This window comes from Leptosomus discolor, chromosome 1 (assembly GCF_034619465.1).
Source record: "Leptosomus discolor isolate bLepDis1 chromosome 1, bLepDis1.hap2, whole genome shotgun sequence".
In the NCBI taxonomy this organism is placed as follows: domain Eukaryota; kingdom Metazoa; phylum Chordata; class Aves; order Leptosomiformes; family Leptosomidae; genus Leptosomus; species Leptosomus discolor.
The window spans coordinates 72,057,144-72,075,556 of NC_141391.1; the positions used below are offsets into that span (position 1 = coordinate 72,057,144).

The window sequence follows — 18,413 nt, forward strand, 5'->3', positions numbered from 1 at the left end:
AGAAAACCAGTACTTACCCCTCTATCCCCAAAATGTACATCGAATTTACGTGTACAAGGCCAAGAAAGCCATGCCTCAACATCCCTCAATCTAATCTGATGACATCCCGGAGCTACCGCAAGGTAAATGCAAGGAGTGGAGAGTGAATCACGTCCACAGTTTCTCAGCTGCTTACTCAGAGCACAAGCCTACAAGTCCACATCCCTTCTCACCCCCTTGACTTTCCTGTCCTGTAACTCATATTTCTGAATTCAGCTGGTGATATACTGGTATATATATATATTCTGTGTGGCTCATAGCAGGTCACAACAAAGAGTAATGACTTTAGACCCTCCCAAAAAACTATGAAATACCAAAAGCAGCACTACATCAACAAATCCACTACCAGCTATGCATTCTGCTTTAATACTATTACATAGTGTTTCCCTTTCAAACCTCAGTAATCAGTCTTCTAAAGAAAAAGTCAGTCTATCAGCCGATGCCGATTTCTGATTGAACTAAAGTAGCTAAAATACAGATATTTGCATGGCCTCAGCCTAGCTTTTCAAGAACAAGTTTTAGTAAGACCAAGGATCAACAGAAAGCTACGCCAAATCTAGGAAAATTACTTTTTTATACAGATAATGATCCCTCTACAAAATCTGCAACTCAAGTGCATCTGCCCTGAGTCTGAAAGCAAAACTATAAACACAAATGGAAGTTACTTCAATTCAGCTTAGAAAGAAAAGCAACTAACTACACATAAAATACGTATTTGAGTGTCATTTTCAACAGTATGATATTTGCCAACCATCAGTTGTATAGTGATGTAAGCTATCCGATTGCTCAAAACCTACTGCTGAACACAGGCAATGATTATTTAAATCATTAAATTCGCTGTGCAAAATGTCCTATCCTTAATGCCAGAGCTACAAATTGAAACCATCAGCTGTTGATCTTAATTTTCGTACCTTAAAAGAATGTATTACGATACAACATCAATTACATGATTACATGCTATTTTTTTCCACAGGGCTTCGCTATTTTGATGTATTGTTAACATATTGAGCTATAAAATCTTCTTCCAGTTTAAAAAGTGGAAAACCCGCCCTAGCCTACTGTAGCACCCACCAACTGGGTTGAGTCCTTTAGGTCTGCAGTATAAAAATCTAGTGTGAGACTTAACTGGGGCATACAAAGTTACTATTCTCTCCATGGTAAACCTAGTGCTGGAAAAAGGTAAGCAGACACCACAGCGGAGGCCTGAGACTGACCCTGGTGCCAGGTCCTGCTCCTTGGGGTGCTGCCTGATGAGGGGTACAGAATAAGGAGGAGAACAAACACATGGGCTCAGTGCAACTCCAGAGCCTGGGATCTACAATGGAGAAAGCTCCTCGCCAGGTCCAAGGTCCACGACTGGAGCAACAATAGTTGCTCCTCATGACTAGCAGACAGCAACAATTTCTGTGAGGGGACCAGGGGAGTCACAAAGCAGCAGGGGCAGGGGCTGAAGAACACAACGGGCAGTGTGAGGAGGAAGATGAAAAGGACGAAAAAGCAGTAGTACCATGACCCCATCATTGAAGGATTGGAAACCACTGCTTTTGCAGGCTCAGACCTCCTGCCCCTGTCCACCACAAGCCTCTCATGACCTTTTTCTGCCCGCCATTCCTTCTCTTGGTCTAGGTTCTCCACCTCTGCCTACAGTTCCCTGCATCTTGTTCCCAACCTTTGTCATCTACAACCCCATCAAGTCCTTTGACTTAATTCGAGGTCTCTGCTCTTCACTTTCCCCATGCCTCCATCACCAATATTTCCTCTCCATTCTAGTCCCACCACTTCTTGTCACCATGAACGTGAACTAAGCAGTTTCCTCCTCCTTGAACCCTGTCTCCATATCAGCAGGCACACCCTGCCACTGAAGACACAGCTGAGACAGTTTTCAATGCTCCCTCCTTATGGTGCTCACCGTAGCAGTAACATCTGGGAAGAATAACTGGGGGGAACGTCCACTCATCCCTTCAGCCACTAACTGGAGTGCTCTCATTCTTCCCAGGAAGATATGCAGTTGCTCAGCTCCTAGTAACACTGGGGTGTTCAGCGTGCTCCGTGCTGAGGGCGCCTTCAGTGAGTGAGTGCAATGGTCAAGACCTCAACAGCCCTCCACTGAGAGCGTGCAAGCTGAGCATTGTGTCAAAATGATAACGGAGACAAATTCTGGAAGCTTTTCATAGGCTTAATGTAAGGCACGCCCCCATCACAAGATTGATCCCAAGCCAAATATCTTTTTCCTGCTCCAAAACACAAAGCCACAAGAATTCAACAGTCTCAATGAAAGTGTTTCTCAACATAGCCAAAAAACACAGATTCACAGAAAAGGCAAGATCAAGGTCTCCTAATGCAGGATGATGTATATCTAAACCATCTTCCTCACATACGTGGCCAAAGAATACATTTCTCTCTAACCACGTTCTCAGAAATAGCTGAACCATTTCATCTGGAACTTCCCAAAGACAGTCTGTCTTCAGCAAATACTCAACCTGGAAAATGACAGCCTATGTTTCAGCTTAGCAAATGCATAAGCACCTGAAAGCAGAGCATTGTACCGGAAAGCACTGGATAATTTTAACTGTAGACAACATTGCTGCCTATGATAAAATAACAACTCCTTCAAGTGCTCTCGCATGCTCTAGGCTAGAAAATGGGGCAATAATCGTGATTCTGCAAAGCACAGTCTGTGGGTTCAATCCTGCAGGCATACAGGGCGGCACCTTTATTTGGGAGGGAAAGCAATTTTAGGCAAGCCTACTGTCTCCAGGCTTCGAAGCAGGGCAGAGATGTGCTGCCAGCTTTGGGAATCACCCTGGTGTTGGATACCCGGTTCTGGAAAACCTTCATTTTCACATGTTCAGTGAGACAGTGCACAGCTTGGCAATCAACTTCTGCAAATACTCCTGTTTCCAGGCCACCCCTGCAGAGCAACTCCGTGTCCATATTCATCTACAGAAATGTGTGCAGGATTGGGCCCTCCACCAGCTGACAGCTCTCAGAATCAGACACGGATCAGCAGATGAGCTGGCTAGGTCTGGAAACTGTGAACACTAATTATTTAGTATGACCAAACAAACTAAACCCACGGTGGGATACAAATTACCATTTCACACCGGGATAATTTTCCACTTCAAGAGGCAGCCACTTGTTGAGCTGAACGCTCAGGTTAGCTGTGCCCGTCCGAGGGAACCCTACAGCCCTTCTGGAGATTTAGCACCGTGAAAAGATTGAAGTTCCTCTGCTGGCTGTAATGCTTATAACCGCCAATTACTCCTGAGTCACTTGAGTGAAAGCAAACTGCCATCCTGTAGACAGTTAAGGAGTGCAGAGGAAAGTTTCTGGACGAGCGTGCTTGTTAATTGACAAACCAGGCTGGTGACCGCAGAGGAACACCACCGCACAACTCTTCACGAAAGAAGCCCTGTCTTGCTGCTCCGCCGTGGATTTAATGTTTCGCCCTGTTCTGCACACTGAAGAGAAACACGCAGGGGCCTGGCGGAGGGCTGCAGCAGCGGCGGGGCTCTCCCAGCCCACAACACAACCTCTGCTCCCACCGGGGAGCCTTCGCCCATTCAAAAGTCCCACTGGTTTTAATGGAAGTTTTCCTTGACCAAACACCGCCCGGTCGCAACGCAGACCCTGTTCCAGTCTAGCCTAAATGAACCCGCAACCTCAGGAAACTGCCAACCACACCAAAATGAAGATGGGGATGGGGGATAGGTTGGGGGGCAACTTATTTTTCCAAAGGGAGGGGACAGCCTGGCCGGACCCCACCAGCCCGGCCGGGACAGACACGCCGCAGTCCCCACGGAAACTTTCTGGCGGCGGAGGCGATGCCACCCCGCACCGCCGGGCACGTCCGCCACCCCCGCCGTGGGTGGGACGGAGGGGAGGTGACCCCCACCGCCGCCGCGGGGGGTCACGCGTGGGCGGGCGTCCCGCGTAGGTGCTGCCGGCGGGTGCCCCCCCCCCGCCCCGCGCGGGTGTCGCGGGTGGGCGCCCCGCGGGGCGGAGGGAGGGCCGGGGCCGCAGGGCCGCGCGTTACCTGGGGTGCCGGTGCTGCGGGAGCGCGGCGGGGAAGCCCCAGCCGCCGCCGCCGCTGCTGCTGCTGCTGCTGTCCGCGGTGGCCACCTGGGCGCGGGAGCCGCCGCCGGTGCCGGTGCCGCCGGTGCCGGTGCCTGTGCCGCCGGGCTGGATGCCGCCGCTTTTCCGGTGCCTGCCGGTGCCGCTGCGGCAGCGGCCGCCGCTGTTCCAGCCGCGCAGGAGGCCGGCCTCGGGAGCCGGTAAACTCTTCCTCGCCGACGAGGAGCCGGGGACGCTGCTCGCCGCGCTGCCGGTACCAGTGCCGGTGCCGGTGCCGGTGCCGTGTCTCATGGTGCGCGGGGCCGCCGCATGCCGCGCTGCCGCCGCCCCGGGCGCCGCGGGACCCACGCGCGCCGGGGCCAGGGGCTCCGCCGGCAGCGGGAGGCCGCCGGGAGCCCGGGCTGCTGCGGGGGGGGGAGGAGGCCGGGGGCCGGGGGGGCTGCTGGCTGGGGCTCCCGCTGGGGCATTAAGTTGGACGCGCGGCCGGGAGAGGCAGGGCGGGCGCGGGGGCTGCGGGGCCGAGAGTTCTCCGCGAAGTTGGAGCCCCGCGGGCGACGCAGGGGCATCCTCTCCGCCGGCCCTTCATCGCCGCTCGCCGCTTGCCGCCGCCGCCGCCTCCCCTCGCCTGCCCCCGCCGCCGGGCCGCCGCCCCGCGCCCTCAGCCCGCGGCGCTGGGGGGACGCGCCCCGCGCCCCGCGCCCATGGGCAGCCGCGGCCCCGGCGGCTGGCGGCGGCGTCCCCGGCGGGTCTCCCGCGCCGGCTTCCTCCGCCGCTCGCTCGCTTTCCCTGGCAGGGAGCGGAGGCGGGGGTGGGGGGGAGCCCAAACCCGAGGTCGGTGCGCAAAATGGGTCAGGGAGGGGGAAAGGGAACCCGGCGCTCGCCTCCCCACTCCCCGCCGTAGGCTCCGGGAGGGCCGGGCTGGGGCGGTGGGTAGCGAGAGGGCTGCGGTGGAGCTCTCCCGCCCCGGCTCCCTGTGCACAAGTGCAGGGAATGTTCCACTGACCTACATATTTTTCCAAACATACGTGACCTTTTTTTTTTTCCCTCTCTCTCTCTCTCTCTCTCGTTCTGTGGGAGGAGACAGGCGAGGATCCAAGAAAAGGAGAAGCTGGAAAGAGAACGAAAGGGGAAGCAGGGAAAAAAAAAATAAAAAAATAAAAACCTCAACCAAAAAGCCAGCCCCGCATCAAGGATGGTTTCACAACGCCTGGAGCAACCCCGCCGTGCCGGAGTTTACATGTGTCTCCAGCAACATCCCCGCGCTGCACCGGCGGCCGCCCCTATAGCCCGACCTCGGGAGCCCCCCGCCACTCAGCCCGTCGTCCCCGCCGGGCAGAGCTGCCCAGGTGCCCGGCCGCCGCTTCCCGGGGCGCCCCGGCTGGGCTCGGTCTCGCTCGGTGGGCTGGGGACGCCCTCCCCGCCCGACCCCTGGCCCGGGGGGTGACCCTCCACCCTGCCCGTGCCCGCTCCCCCGGCGGCGGCGGCGGCCGCGGGAGCCGAGCCGGAGCGGGGCACAGCACCGCGCTGCCCCGGGGCAGGTTCCCGGCCTTCCCGGGCGCAGGCAGGAGCTCCCGATTTGGTTATGCAACGCCGCACCGGCAATTAGAGCAAAACCTTGACAGAAAGCTCTTTTTTTTTTTTTTTTTCTTTCTTGCAAAGTAGGTCATTCTTTTTATTCCCCACTTTGCTTTTTTTTTTTTTTTTTTTTTTTTCTTTGCCTAATACTTCTCCTGCAAAGTGGCCACTGAGAGATAAGGAACTGTGCCGGAGCCTGGGAGGAGCTGTTGATTCGGAGCCTTGCTTTCGCCTCGCTGGGCATTCTTGCCGACTTCTGACGGCGGCAGGGAGCGGGGTCTGGGGTTGCCCTTCTTCCCCCAAGGAGGGCAGAAATGGCCGGGGAGCCGGGGCACGGCTTGGGCTCAGCCCGCGGTTATCCCCCCTGCGCCTCCTGCGCGCCCCTCCCGGGACCCGCCTGCTATTGCCCCCCCCCCCCCCGCCTCTGCGGCCGGGTTTGCTGGCACTGCTGTGTCCACCCGGCCACACCTCCCCCGCCCCCCCCCCCCCCCCCATCTCTGTGCCAAAGAAACACCGGGAGAAGGCACCTCTTCCAGCCGCAGAAGGGGCGTCCCCCTGGGATACAGTGTTTGCTTTTGGGGAGAGTTGCATTTTTGGTTCAGAAAAGGGATTTGCTGGGGAGGGAAAAGCCCCTTTAGCTGGTGCGAGCTCTGTCCCCACCAGAAGGGCCTGCCTGCGCTGCCATACCTGCGCCTGGTTTGTGCGGTGGGCTGACGGCTGTTTCCCCACCTCCCCCGGTCCATTTTGCCTCCTTTTTAAAGACACGTTAATCCTTGCAAAATAGCAGCCGGCAGAGACCTCTCTGCCCACTCGAGGGGTGTGTGTGTGGGCGCAGCGTGTGGGCTGAAGGTTCCCGCAGCTACCTGGCTCCAGCGAGGAGCTGTGCTGCTTCTCTCACTACCCCCACCACCCGGCTCACCCAGTTACCCCACCATGCTGCCCGATTCCCCCCCTGTACGCCACATCCAGCCAGTTAGTTGATACGATTCAATCCCGAATGCAAACGTTAATAATTACAAAGTATGGAAAAACATTGTGGTCTTCTGCTGAGCACTTTTACACCATACTTTATACAACAGGCGTGACTAATGTTGAAAGGGTAAAGTTGTTTACTTTTAACCAAGATTAAACACAAAACTTTGAAAAGCTCCTCCCTTCCTTTGGATGAAACCCAGCATTTTTTTCCCATTTGGAAATTGTCAAACAGTGGTTAAACAATCCTTTGGCAAACAAGTAGTGCCTGAGGGAATAAAGCATCAGATACATGGGGAGTGGAATAAAAGACATTTCTGTTCCTGAGGTATTTTTCTTGTGTTGCACAATAAAGTATAACATAAAATCTTCGAGCCTTGTAAGGTTAGAGCAAAGGAACTTCCCATGATTACATGCACCACATGATTTGATATTCCAGTTCTTTTGAAAACCTACCAAAACCCTGCCCCAAAAACAACCCTATGCTTTCAAAAGCTGGGAAACCAAGTACCTTGAGGAAAATACCACGTTGAGAAAGGCAATCAGAGAGACACAGGGGCATATGCGCAAAATTACATCTCTACCATGTTTTAACATTTTCCCCTGTGAATTTCTAAGGACTTCATTGCACAAGTGAAGAAGTGAGACTGGTTAAGATTTGTTCTTAATTCATTCCCTAGGTTACCAGTGTAAACTTTCATTAGGGCGACAAACAGCAGATTGGCTGAGGGTGAGGCAGGCTTTTCCCAGCGCATACCTGAGTCCTGTTGTGAAACAGCAGCCATTCAAAACATGCAGCCTCTCTCTCCATTCAGTGCCATGTGGAAAATAACCCAATACTATCAATACTACATTTGGTTTGGAAGTTAACCAAAGGGTTACGCTAGATGCTGTATGTAAGAACTTTAGGGTGGGAGCCCAGCACTCAATTTAAAAAAATTAAATCATTTTATAATCATGAAATAGCAGCAAGCAACTTTTCAGGCACCAGGAGCCTGTGATCCAAAGCTGCAATCCCTTTTGTTTCAACTAGAATAGGCTGGCCAACCTTCGCAGCCCAGAAATGATGCAGCAGGGTTGTCAATGGGCCGTGAACCACAAGCTAGGTGCCTCCCAGGGTGGAGGGCCAAGAGGAAGAGCGGAAGAGGACAGCGGCTCGCCCGGGACCCCCGCTGCTCCATTGTGGCAAGCCCGTGGGAGGGATGTGGGCTTGGGTGCAAGTTCAGCCTGAACATACTAGCTTTAACCCTACCGGCTTGCTTTCTCTTGCTGCCAGGGATTCGGATTATGTGGTGCCACCACCGCTGCATGATGTAACTCTCAGCAAAGGAGCTACCTTGGGCATCATTTCACTCCAGAGCCAGAGCTTGGCCGCCACAGCTTGGAAGCTTAGGCATTACTTGTGCAATATTGATGCTTTTAACCTTTAACAGATGCAAGTAAATGTTGCGGGGAAATAAGGTGCAATTTGCAGCCCTTAATTTAAATGTGAAGCCTACATTTGGATTAGTGTTTGTGCGGAAGCAAAAAGGGGTCCCCCAAATAATCGTCCTCTAAGCAGCAGTGGTGCAAAAGTCGGGGATACTACCGTGGCAGAAAGGGGCATGACAGGAAAGAATGAAGGACCCTCAAAGAGCTGACCAAATTGCACTGAATACGAAATTATTCTCTGAAGCTTTCAAGTGAGTAAGAAGATAGACAAGGATTAATTTGATTAATATTAATTAAGCGGCAGGACAGACCTTGGGCCACTTGTCTCCTTGCCTTTCATGCTGAAAGAGAGAGCAACAGGGACAATTAGGTGGCAAATAGATCTGGTGGTCCTTGTCAGTTGAAGGAGTCACACCACCCATGGCTTCTGGAAGCTCTGCGCTGTTTTCCAGCTGGGCTGGCTGGGCAGGGTGAGCATGGGAACACGAGGACAGCTGTGGGGAGCTCCTTCCTTGGGTAGCACACTTCTGTAACCAAGTTTGGCAGGAATTTCTACAGAGAGGAATGGTCTTCAGAGGATCAGCATTATTTTTTGTTCTGTGGCTTACAGCTTCCTGAGGGAGGGAGAGGTAGTGCATACCTATCAACCAGCAGCACAGCCTCCGAATCAAGGAAAGGCAGAGAGATGCCACAAGGTAACGGACTTCAGATGCATCCTATTTATGCTGACCCAAGCGCTGGAGCAGTATGTCTGATGGGTCTTCAGGATCTGTTCAGCCAGAAAACCAAGCTCCCTGGTTTTCTGCATGGTTATGCAAGAGAAGAGTCAATTCACTGATTTGAACTCACCTTAGTCTGATCTATTTTGATGCAAAAGTTAATCCATTGCCAGGGTTATCATGGAAGAACTTAGTCATGTATACAACCTACCTGAGGGGTTTACTTTTCCAGCTTATTCGAAAAACTGTTTGCAGGTTTTCTTTAAGTGGTTAATGCACAGAGTGGGGAGGTAGGAGGCATAGGTTGAAAAATCAGTGACTAAACATTGAATAGACTTGATGTCTGGAAGGGCTGAAGCTGCTGCTGGGTGCCCAGAAAGCCCTAAAGCTTTCTGCCTGGCAGTCTTGTGGCTGAGCATTTACAGCCTTCCTGTGAAGAAAAGCAGTTCTGCAGCATGAGCGGTACGTATGGACTCAATTGCCGTGGAGTGTACTCTGCGTGTGCCTGTCAGTCTGGTGAGCCAAAGCTCAAGGCTGTGGAAATAATTCCTTCTCATATGGGAAAGAGATGATCCACTTATCCTCTGATTGACAGTGGCCTTTGTGCCAGTGTACCTCTTGGCCCATACAAGACCTTTCGTTCACTTGCAGCAGGACAGGAATACATCTCATGGCAAAGTCCAGTTTCACTTGGACTCTGCTGGTTAGTGCAAATAAGGAATTATGGCGTGGCTGTACCTGGGAGAAAGGCTCTCGTCTGAAATCAGGCAGACGAAGCTTATTCAGCCTTGAGAGCTGTTCAAGAAAATGAAGTTCAAATTTAAACCCAGGAGTAAAGGATCTGCTATTTTTCTCTGGAAGTGCTGGTGAAATGGAAGATAATAAGGGCTTGTAGTGCCGTGACTGAATTAAGAATGGCTGGGAGAAGTCTGAAGGCAAACACAGTATCTTCGGCTTTACCTTGACTAAGAAAAACAACTGCATTAATGTTGGACTCTGGTAGTATTTTTTTGGCAAGACACAATCCCTATGGACCTGTACAAATATTTTAATTCCTGGCAGGTTTCACAGAGACCTCCTACCTCTTCTAGAAGCTCTGGATGAGCAGCAGGAAGGCGAAGTGAATCGTTGCCTCTCTCCTTACAACGGGCATCCTGACCCCCTCTCCGCTGACTTCAGCAGGAGCTGGATTAGGCCTGGAGTTCATCTTCAGTTTCAGGATTCTTCACAGTTTTCCAAATTCTTTGGTAGTTGCTCCCTCCTCTCTTTTTTCCTGAGTACTGTTCTTGCTCACAGCCTTGGAGTTACACTACTTACCACCACACATTCGCTCTTTCAAATTCTTCTCAGCCTGCTTTTATTCTGCGCAGCACTCTACTCTTGCACCTACCTTAGACTCAATATGTTATTATTACTAATGGAAATATGGAAAATGTAAATGTGAAAGTTAAGTAAATAACAGAAGAAATATAAAAAAATCTTCAAACTTGGGTTTATGTGGATCTGCCCTCCCATACACAGCTCTGCCATCTATGATTTTCAAAGCAGTAAGCAACTATTGATATCAAGACAATGTTTAAGTCCAAATTTAGCTGCTTGACTTAAAAAAATCAGCTTAGAAGATTTTGTAGTTTACATGCTCGGATCTTTCTTCATATCTTCTCTTACACAACCCCTACATGTGAGAAGAGATATTAGGACCATCAGTTCTGACCTCCTGAACAAATCCAGGACACAAAATTTCCTCTTAGTGCATCTGGCCACCTCATTGTTGTGTTTTTAAAAGACATTGATATTGACTTTAAAAAAAAAAAAATCCAAATCAAGTTCATCTCTTCACTGTCTCTTTCGATGTTCTGACTGGTGTTGCCTGAACCGCAGCAGTCAGAAGGCGCTAGGTGTCAATGAGGCACTAGAAGTGTTCTGCAATGTGCTCATCCCTGTCCGAACACATGCTGAATTCCTGGTAATGGTAAAAAAAAACCCAAACCCTACTGAGCTAAATCACGCATTTAAAAGAAATTTACTTTGCTGTTTTAAACTCTTAGTTTGACCGTAGCCATACAGTTAAAATAAAAAAGTTCAAAAATCATTTTTCCTTTCAGCTAGATTATTTCCTTTCCGTCTTGTCAAAGAAAACAGGCTGCTTCATGGGCTGCTCTTCCTTTTTTGTGGCTGTCGGCTCCTCTGCCTCATACTGATGCAAATGCAGTTCTGATTTCATTGTGAGCACCTCGGGACAGAGTGCCGAAATACAAACAAAATCCTTGAAAACAATTTTGCTAATGCAAAATCAGGTGAGGTGTTCTGTTGCTGTTGCAAAGTCGGAGCTTTGGCTGTAAAAACATGGAAGGTGTACTTGGCCTCTGTCATTAGGGCAGGCTGTGCGCAGAGGTGGCTGCTAGCAGAGGCATTGCAGGAGGGAAGGAAGCGGAGGAAGAGAAAGTGTTAAAAAGGTAAATATTGACTCAAAGAAAGGAGACGTAAAGGAGAATGTGGGAGAATTGTAAAAGATCCAGAGAGGATGAAGAGAAATTCCTCAGCAACTGTAATTAGGTTAGATTTCAGAAGTAATTGCAGTGTTCCAGCATCAGCAGATATTGTAGGCAATATTTGTCCTCAGCTGTGTTTGCAGAGAAGGCGGCGAGTTGTTTCAACCTGCAGGGCCTGATCCTGACATAGTGGCACAGGTTGCACATAGACGTGAGCCTGGTGCGGCAGCTGATGTCCTCCCTCTCCTCTCCACTGGAAGTAGGAGCAGCGTCCGGCCGGGAGGTTTGCAGGGAGTGGAAGGAGCAGGCACAGAGACAAAAACACAGCGGTGTGTGTGGATGCAAACACAGGGCCTAAGTGGAAGGATATGTATCTAATGGAGCTGGTGGTGCAAAACTGTGTTTGGGATTTAATACTGAATAACAGGTGCTTGGCTGATGCTGCCACCTTTGCAGAGGGCATAGGGAGGCTGGGCTGGTACCTACCTCCTCGCCACAGGTTGGAGTAGTAACTAGGATGCAGGAACTGCAGTCCCCTTCGGTTCCTTTAAGACGTACTTGTCCTGTATAAAACCAGATTATATAGGCTTTCTGTGGGGAAAATAGATTTCACCTTTAAGTCTTCTGCAGAGGTTTTACATTATCAGTTCATGCACCGTCAGAAAATCAATTACCATTGGTATTACATGCAGATGAACAGCATGGAGTAATGAAGAATTCATTTTACACAATGCTTTTAATAAACTGCTAAATACAGCAAAATATTTTCCAATGGGCTATTTATAGGCTCTGCGTGGGAAGCAAGTCTCTGAGGGGAAGTCTGCACCTTTATGATTTGGGCGAGGAATGAGTCTCAGCCTTCTTAATGCTGACATTGGTCAAGAACATATTTCTGCCAGGATGGATTAAAGATGACAGCGGTCCATTGACTGTATTGCGATGGCTGTAACTTCACATGGAAAAGCACTTTTTCTTTTAAAAACAAGAGTTTCACAGGCTGTGTTGTTGCAGTGCCAGGTGTTGCAAGACCCTAAAATAACTGAATTACTCCCTCGTTCTTGACACTCTTATCATCTTTTCCTGTTCTTAATGCCAAAGCAGTTTGCTGATTAGATTTGCTGTGTGTATTTCAGTAAATCATTGACATTAGCACCTCCTTACAAACAGACATATCCACAGTAACAGCCCTATTCCTACCTGAGTTTGGGGATGTAGCTGGGGCAAAGAAAGGGATTCAGTTTTATAAGGAAGCGAATATGAAAATAAGAACATCAATGCAGGGCCAGACCAAAGTATGCTGCCTCTAACTGTGGCCAGAAAAAGAAGTCTGAGGAAGTGAGTAAGAATAGCACAAGCATGTGCTTCCCTGGAGTGCTCTCTCAGCCGTCAGCAGTTTATGCTCAGGAGCTCCCTGCATGCCCATGTAACCACCACGGGCAACATCTTCCTGCAGGGAACCCCACAGCTTAACTGTATACTTTATGAAGAGCCATCTGGTTTCGCTCATTTTAAACCTGTTAGCTTTATTTGGCACCCTTTCATTCTTGTGTTGGAAGAGAAGGGGAACAATCAGTCCCTCCCGACCCTCTTTACGATACTCGTGGTTTTATAGACATGTGCCGTATCCCCTCTCAGTCATCACTTTTCCAAGCTGAAGAGCCGAAGTATGGAAACTGCTCTGTGGTGTTGATCATCCCTGTGGCTCTTCTTTGAATGTTTTCCACTATATTTCCTTTAAGGTGAGGACCAGGACTGCACAAAGTGTTCAACAGGCAATCCAAGTGGGCATAGACTAAATCTGTACAGGTGCTCGATGGTGTTCCTGCTTTTCCTTCCCTAATAACCACTAACACGGTGCAATGGCTCTTGTATCTTTAAGGTCTTCGGAGATTCATAGCACATTTCAGTTACTTGAGCTCAAGAACAGTTTTTTCCACTTACCTTTTTTTTTTAATAGCCCTGCTGAATCCAGCCCAAAATAACAGAAATTTGTCTTAAATTATCTACAGATTTAGGTCTATTGAAAGAAAAGAACGGCTAGAATATTGCTAAGGAGAAAATGTATTCTTACTCATTGTAACTTCCAAGATTTCTGCAGGGGCTATATTTAAGTTATGTACAGAAAAAATAGCCGTGCTGGAGGGGGAAGGGGGATCAACCACAGAAAACTCGATGAGCGAAAGGAAATGTTTCAAAATGTTCTGAACTTGTGAAAATAAAGGTATGATAGGATAGAACAGAGTAATATAAGAAAACCCTTTGACAATTTCCCTGCAATAGAATGTATTACCTTCTTTCAAATATTTTTGTTAGAGCTAAAACCCATGAAACCATGAAAACAACTAAAATAACAGATGAATCCTTCTGCCAGTTGCTATTGCAATCTATTACTTGCAGGAAGGAAGTATGTTTATTTAAAAATATCCTCCTTGCCCTTAAAGATGTAGTCAGATGTTTGTATTACTTGAGAACTGCTGTAAATATCGTAATTACCCAGTTCCTTTTCCATGTTGCAATCCTTGCTAGGTATATTATTTTGTGTTTTACAAATCTAATCTAATCTGTGCTGGTATGATTAAGTAACATTGGTATGGTGCTATAGAAAACCAGCAGCGATGACCTAAGCTTCAGCCTTCCAGGGTAACTGATACCTGTTTTCCACTTGACTCCACCAAGCAAGCCACCAAAGCCCCCAGCTGACATCCACCCACAGGTATTTACACCGGTTCCTCCTGCAGCAGTGGCCCATACTCCCTGCTGCCACCCCGAGATTAGTCTGACAACCTCAAGGCGAGGTTGTGCCTAAGTATCTCCATGCGCTTTATGAGAGTGAGTGAAATGGTCTGAAAGCTTCATTTCAATTAAAACAATCTCTGCTCTAGCTCTACTTGCAACAGTCAGCAGTGGCATTCAGCTTTCAAAAGCTGATGGTAACACTGTATTGTCAGGAGTGTGCTGGCCTGTTCCCCTCCTTCTGAGAAGAGCAAACAGCTCTGGTCTGCATCACACACAGAACTTCATATTTTTGAAACCTTTGATCTGCAGATTTCTTACCCCTACCACTCTATCTTGGGTTAGATATTTGGAAGTTTTCCATGGAGATGCAGACATTTCTTTGGGGCACGATGAGCATCTGACTTTTGTGCTTTTTTGATTATTTATTTTTAGAAAGATAGAAAGCAAGGATCTTTTCTGTGAGCACGCCTGCCCCAGGCAGCCACTATTCACAGCGGAAGCTGAGTAACAGTTTGCTATTCAAACAGGAATCTGAGTGTGTTGTACAATTGCAACAATACAAAATGGACATAGAAAGATGGCATGGAACCATTTCTTCCTGCCTGGTAGAGAAGAAAGCTTTTGGAAAGGCAAGTAGAGAGAAGGGTATTGACTATATATTGGCAAGGTGTGAAGCGACGGTGAAGAGGCCATCGGCGGTCGTGTGGGGCATTGGGAGAAGGAGAAGACAAGAAGTCAGGATGAGGTGCACAGGGGTTTGGTTGGAGGTATGGGCTAAGACTGGCAGGGATTTGGTGTGATTTAGTGATATGAGCACTTTGCTGAGCCCCTGGAGACTTTGGTGTAAGTCTAAAGTTCAGTGAGCTGTCTTATTGCCTCTGGCAAGTCTCTTCACCTCCCCGTGTCTCAGATTGCTGCCCCCCCCCCCCCCCCCATCTCTTCCTGCTCTCCAAATTGTCAAGGGATTGGAAAAGAAAGATAAATTGTGCTGGGACTTAAAGATAAGGACCCTGAGGCTGAGTCAAAAGGCAAGATGATTCTGTGTGGTTTAGGGGAAAGGGATGAGACAATGTTAGCTCCCTTCAGCTAGATCTTGAGCAGAAGATCTGACACCGTTATGTTCTCAGCTCTAAATGCGGAGAGAGTGATGCTGAGGATGAGGTACAGAACGTGCAGCATGCAGCCAGCACGACAAAGTCGTTGCCAGGTAGAGATAAATGTAGGACAGCCAAATTGCATAAAGCCCATCTCTCTTGGTCTTTGGCTGCTAAAGAGGTATAGTACATTCAGAAACCTCTCCTGTGTGACGGGGCAGAACACAATGAGCAAAACTGTTCCTTTAATAGTACTCAGGGAGTAACATGTGCCAGTGCTGCTTTGTGTTTATTTTTTGTTTTAATAATCAAAATCAGCTAGGCTATGTCCTCATGGATGTACTCAAGTTTGTCTTCGGTTCTCATGTATGTGATAATGTGCCTTATCACACGCTGGTGGATTGGTTTGTTTACACAAGCTTGGCTTCAAAGGCTGAACATCATATGAACACAGCGCAGCAAGGAAGCGCTGCAGTCTGAGCCTTGGGTCCTGACCACGTTCTCCATTCAAATAGCCCCACAAATTAGCACTCCAGTCCTGTGTGCTGCACCCATGTCCCCCCAGAGGCAGATGTCAATGCTGGGACTCAAGTTTTAATCAGTTTTAGAGTCTTTGAGGCAATAATTCCAATACATCTGGAAACTGCAAGCTGTTTGTATAGACATACCCATAGTGTATCTCCTTTCAGAAAGGCAGTATCCACTATTTAAAAAATTTTCTAAAAAGTAATAAAAAAAAAGACTTACATGCCACCTCGGGAACTCACTTGGTTGTCAACTACTAGTCAGGATTCCTGATGCCCAGGCACAGTCCCTCTCTCTGCAAGAACAGCTAGTGAGCTCCTAGCCGATGTTATGAAGGAAATATAATGAACTGTATACATCTTAGAGCACCGAGCTCTCCTGAAGCAATGATTCCTTTCGTGGAAAGAAAAGCCATGGACTGGTGAGTGGGAGATCTGAGACTCCTGAACATATCAAATCCATCCAGCATAGATTAATTGTTTATAAATCTATAGAGTTTAACTGGGATTATGAATGGCTCCCCATTCATATTCATCCAAATTTAGGTGTCTACATGCCAGCTTGGTGTCTAAGTTTCTGCAATAGTCACTGGAGATCTAAAGACTAGAGTCCATGGAGCCAGGGATAGTTCAGCTAAGCAAATGATGGAGTTTATCTTACAACAGTATGAATTATCTCTCTGAAGTCCATTCCCTATTGACTAAATTTTCATTGACTCTAATGGAAGCTTAGATACCTAGCTCACATACTGATATCTATATTGCATTCAACTAAATTTAGGCATCCATATCATCAGCTAAATCCCTCTCTACAAGGCTTATTAGGTCAAGCTCATCTGGGCAGGTGTGTGGCCTTCTGTTTTGTGTGCATTACTTCAGTGCAGAATATCTCATATTGTCATGACTGAACATTGAAGTGACAGGTCTCAAAACAGAATAAATTGCTCCAGAATATGCTTTATATAGATGAAATGTGTTCGAACTTCCAAATTCCTGAGAACTAAAATTAAATATCTGAAAAAATACCTGAGTGCACCATCCAAAGATTATGATCCTGGAATAGTCATCTTTAAACAGGAGGGCTGATTGTCACTGACACTTACCATGGGGGCTGAATTTTACCAGAGTCAAGGTCCTTCCAACCTTATACCCAGTTTTCAATGCAGACAGTCAGGAGACAGTCCAAAAAGGAGTGATCCTTCCCCTTCTGTGCCATTGCAACTTCAGCAATGAACAACAGTTTGGGCACTTTGTACGCTGGAGAATGCATCCAAGCAACTTTGTGTAGTGCCCCTTTGGGCTCTCTCCTCCACAAATTCAAAGCCTTTTGAAATTTGTTCATATCTTGGACACCCTTGACATGCATTTCTTCAGGATGAGAAATTCAGGGCCTACTGCTGTGGCAGCTTCACAATTTTAATGTGCTCTGTGTAAAATTGGCATTCCCTTCGTTTTCTTAACGTGTTTCTCAGAGATGCCCCCTTGTTCTAGCATCCGGTGAAAATGTGAACTATCATTCCCCACTCACCTTCTCCACCACTTTTCAAATTTTATAGATGTCTGTTGTAGTCTGTCTCTGCCAGAACAAATGTTGTTTATAATAGTTGCAAATGTTTGAAGAGACATTGGTTTGTATGAGAATCAGCTCTAGGAACCTGAACAAGGGCTCATTGTAGAAAGACATCCCGAATACATATAAAATATCTAGGGAAAACAAATTACCTTTGGAAATTTAATCATGGATTTTCCCCCCAATGAAGTCCTTTGATTTAGTCAGACATTTTTAGTACAAGAATTATTGGTTCCTGTGAAACCTGTGAGATGGAGGATGACTAGAGTCTCTTTCTCCATTTGTTTTAGTTCTCACCTGAGATCCAAGGTATGAAATCCTTACCCATTCACAAAACCCCCTCAAGCATTACTAGTGATATCTTCAGTTTTCATTTCTGAGGAATGAGGAAACGAGAAATATTTGTGAATGGGTACTGCAAACCACTAGTTTAGATAAAAATTGTATATAATTCACATTAACTTAAAGCCTTAACAAGTTTCAGCCATCACAGGATATCGTATTTAATAGCAAGTTTTAATACAGCCATAATAAAATGCACAACCCTAATTGTCATTAACTTGCAATTTTAGATAGAGGGTGGACATGTCTTGGTTCATATGCTGAGGAAGGTCTGCTTATTTTAGGTCAATTTCGTAGGCAAATGTGCTATGCAGTGATAAAATAAGGAGAAGATACACTATTTCTGTTGCTTTATTATTCGCACGTTACTTAGTGCAACCTGGGAAAATTAACTAGAAGAATTTCAAGTGAATTTTACAGTAAATACTTTTAATGTATTTAATAGATCTGCTGAGCAGTACTTAGATAATTTCAACAGTCAACAGGAATATGGACTGAAAAAATGTATGCAGATTACTGAGAGGAAGACTGGAAACTGATAGATGAGCATGAGAAATTAGTGCCAATAAACACAGAATAAATTACAGACAACTCAACTTCCTGTAAAACACAGATTCTTCATGATGTCTGAAGAAAAACTAGGGATCTCAAATTCTGGGTGCTGGTATAAAAGCTCTATTTTTCCCACATGACTCCTGGCTCTGTGCATATGTTCAATCTACCACTGAATCACAGCTTTTCACTGAACGCTTCCTTTTGGGACATGCTGTATTATACGATAAATTTTGAGTGGGATGGGGAAATGAACCATTTTAAAGAAATTAGCTTACTGAAGCAACTGCCTT

The 18,413-nt window shown here is 47.5% G+C and overlaps 1 protein-coding gene across 1 annotated transcript in view; it reads right to left on the reverse strand.

Moving 5' to 3' along the window:
• NPAS2 (neuronal PAS domain protein 2) overlaps nucleotides 1-4,404 on the reverse strand; it is a 106,147-nt gene extending 101,743 nt beyond the window's left edge. Inside the window, exon 1 of the mRNA XM_086482179.1 lies at nucleotides 4,076-4,404. Coding sequence (XP_086338305.1) covers nucleotides 4,076-4,404 — 329 coding nt within the window. The remainder of the gene's footprint in view (nucleotides 1-4,075) is intronic.
• Between the last annotated feature and the right edge of the window lie 14,009 nt (nucleotides 4,405-18,413).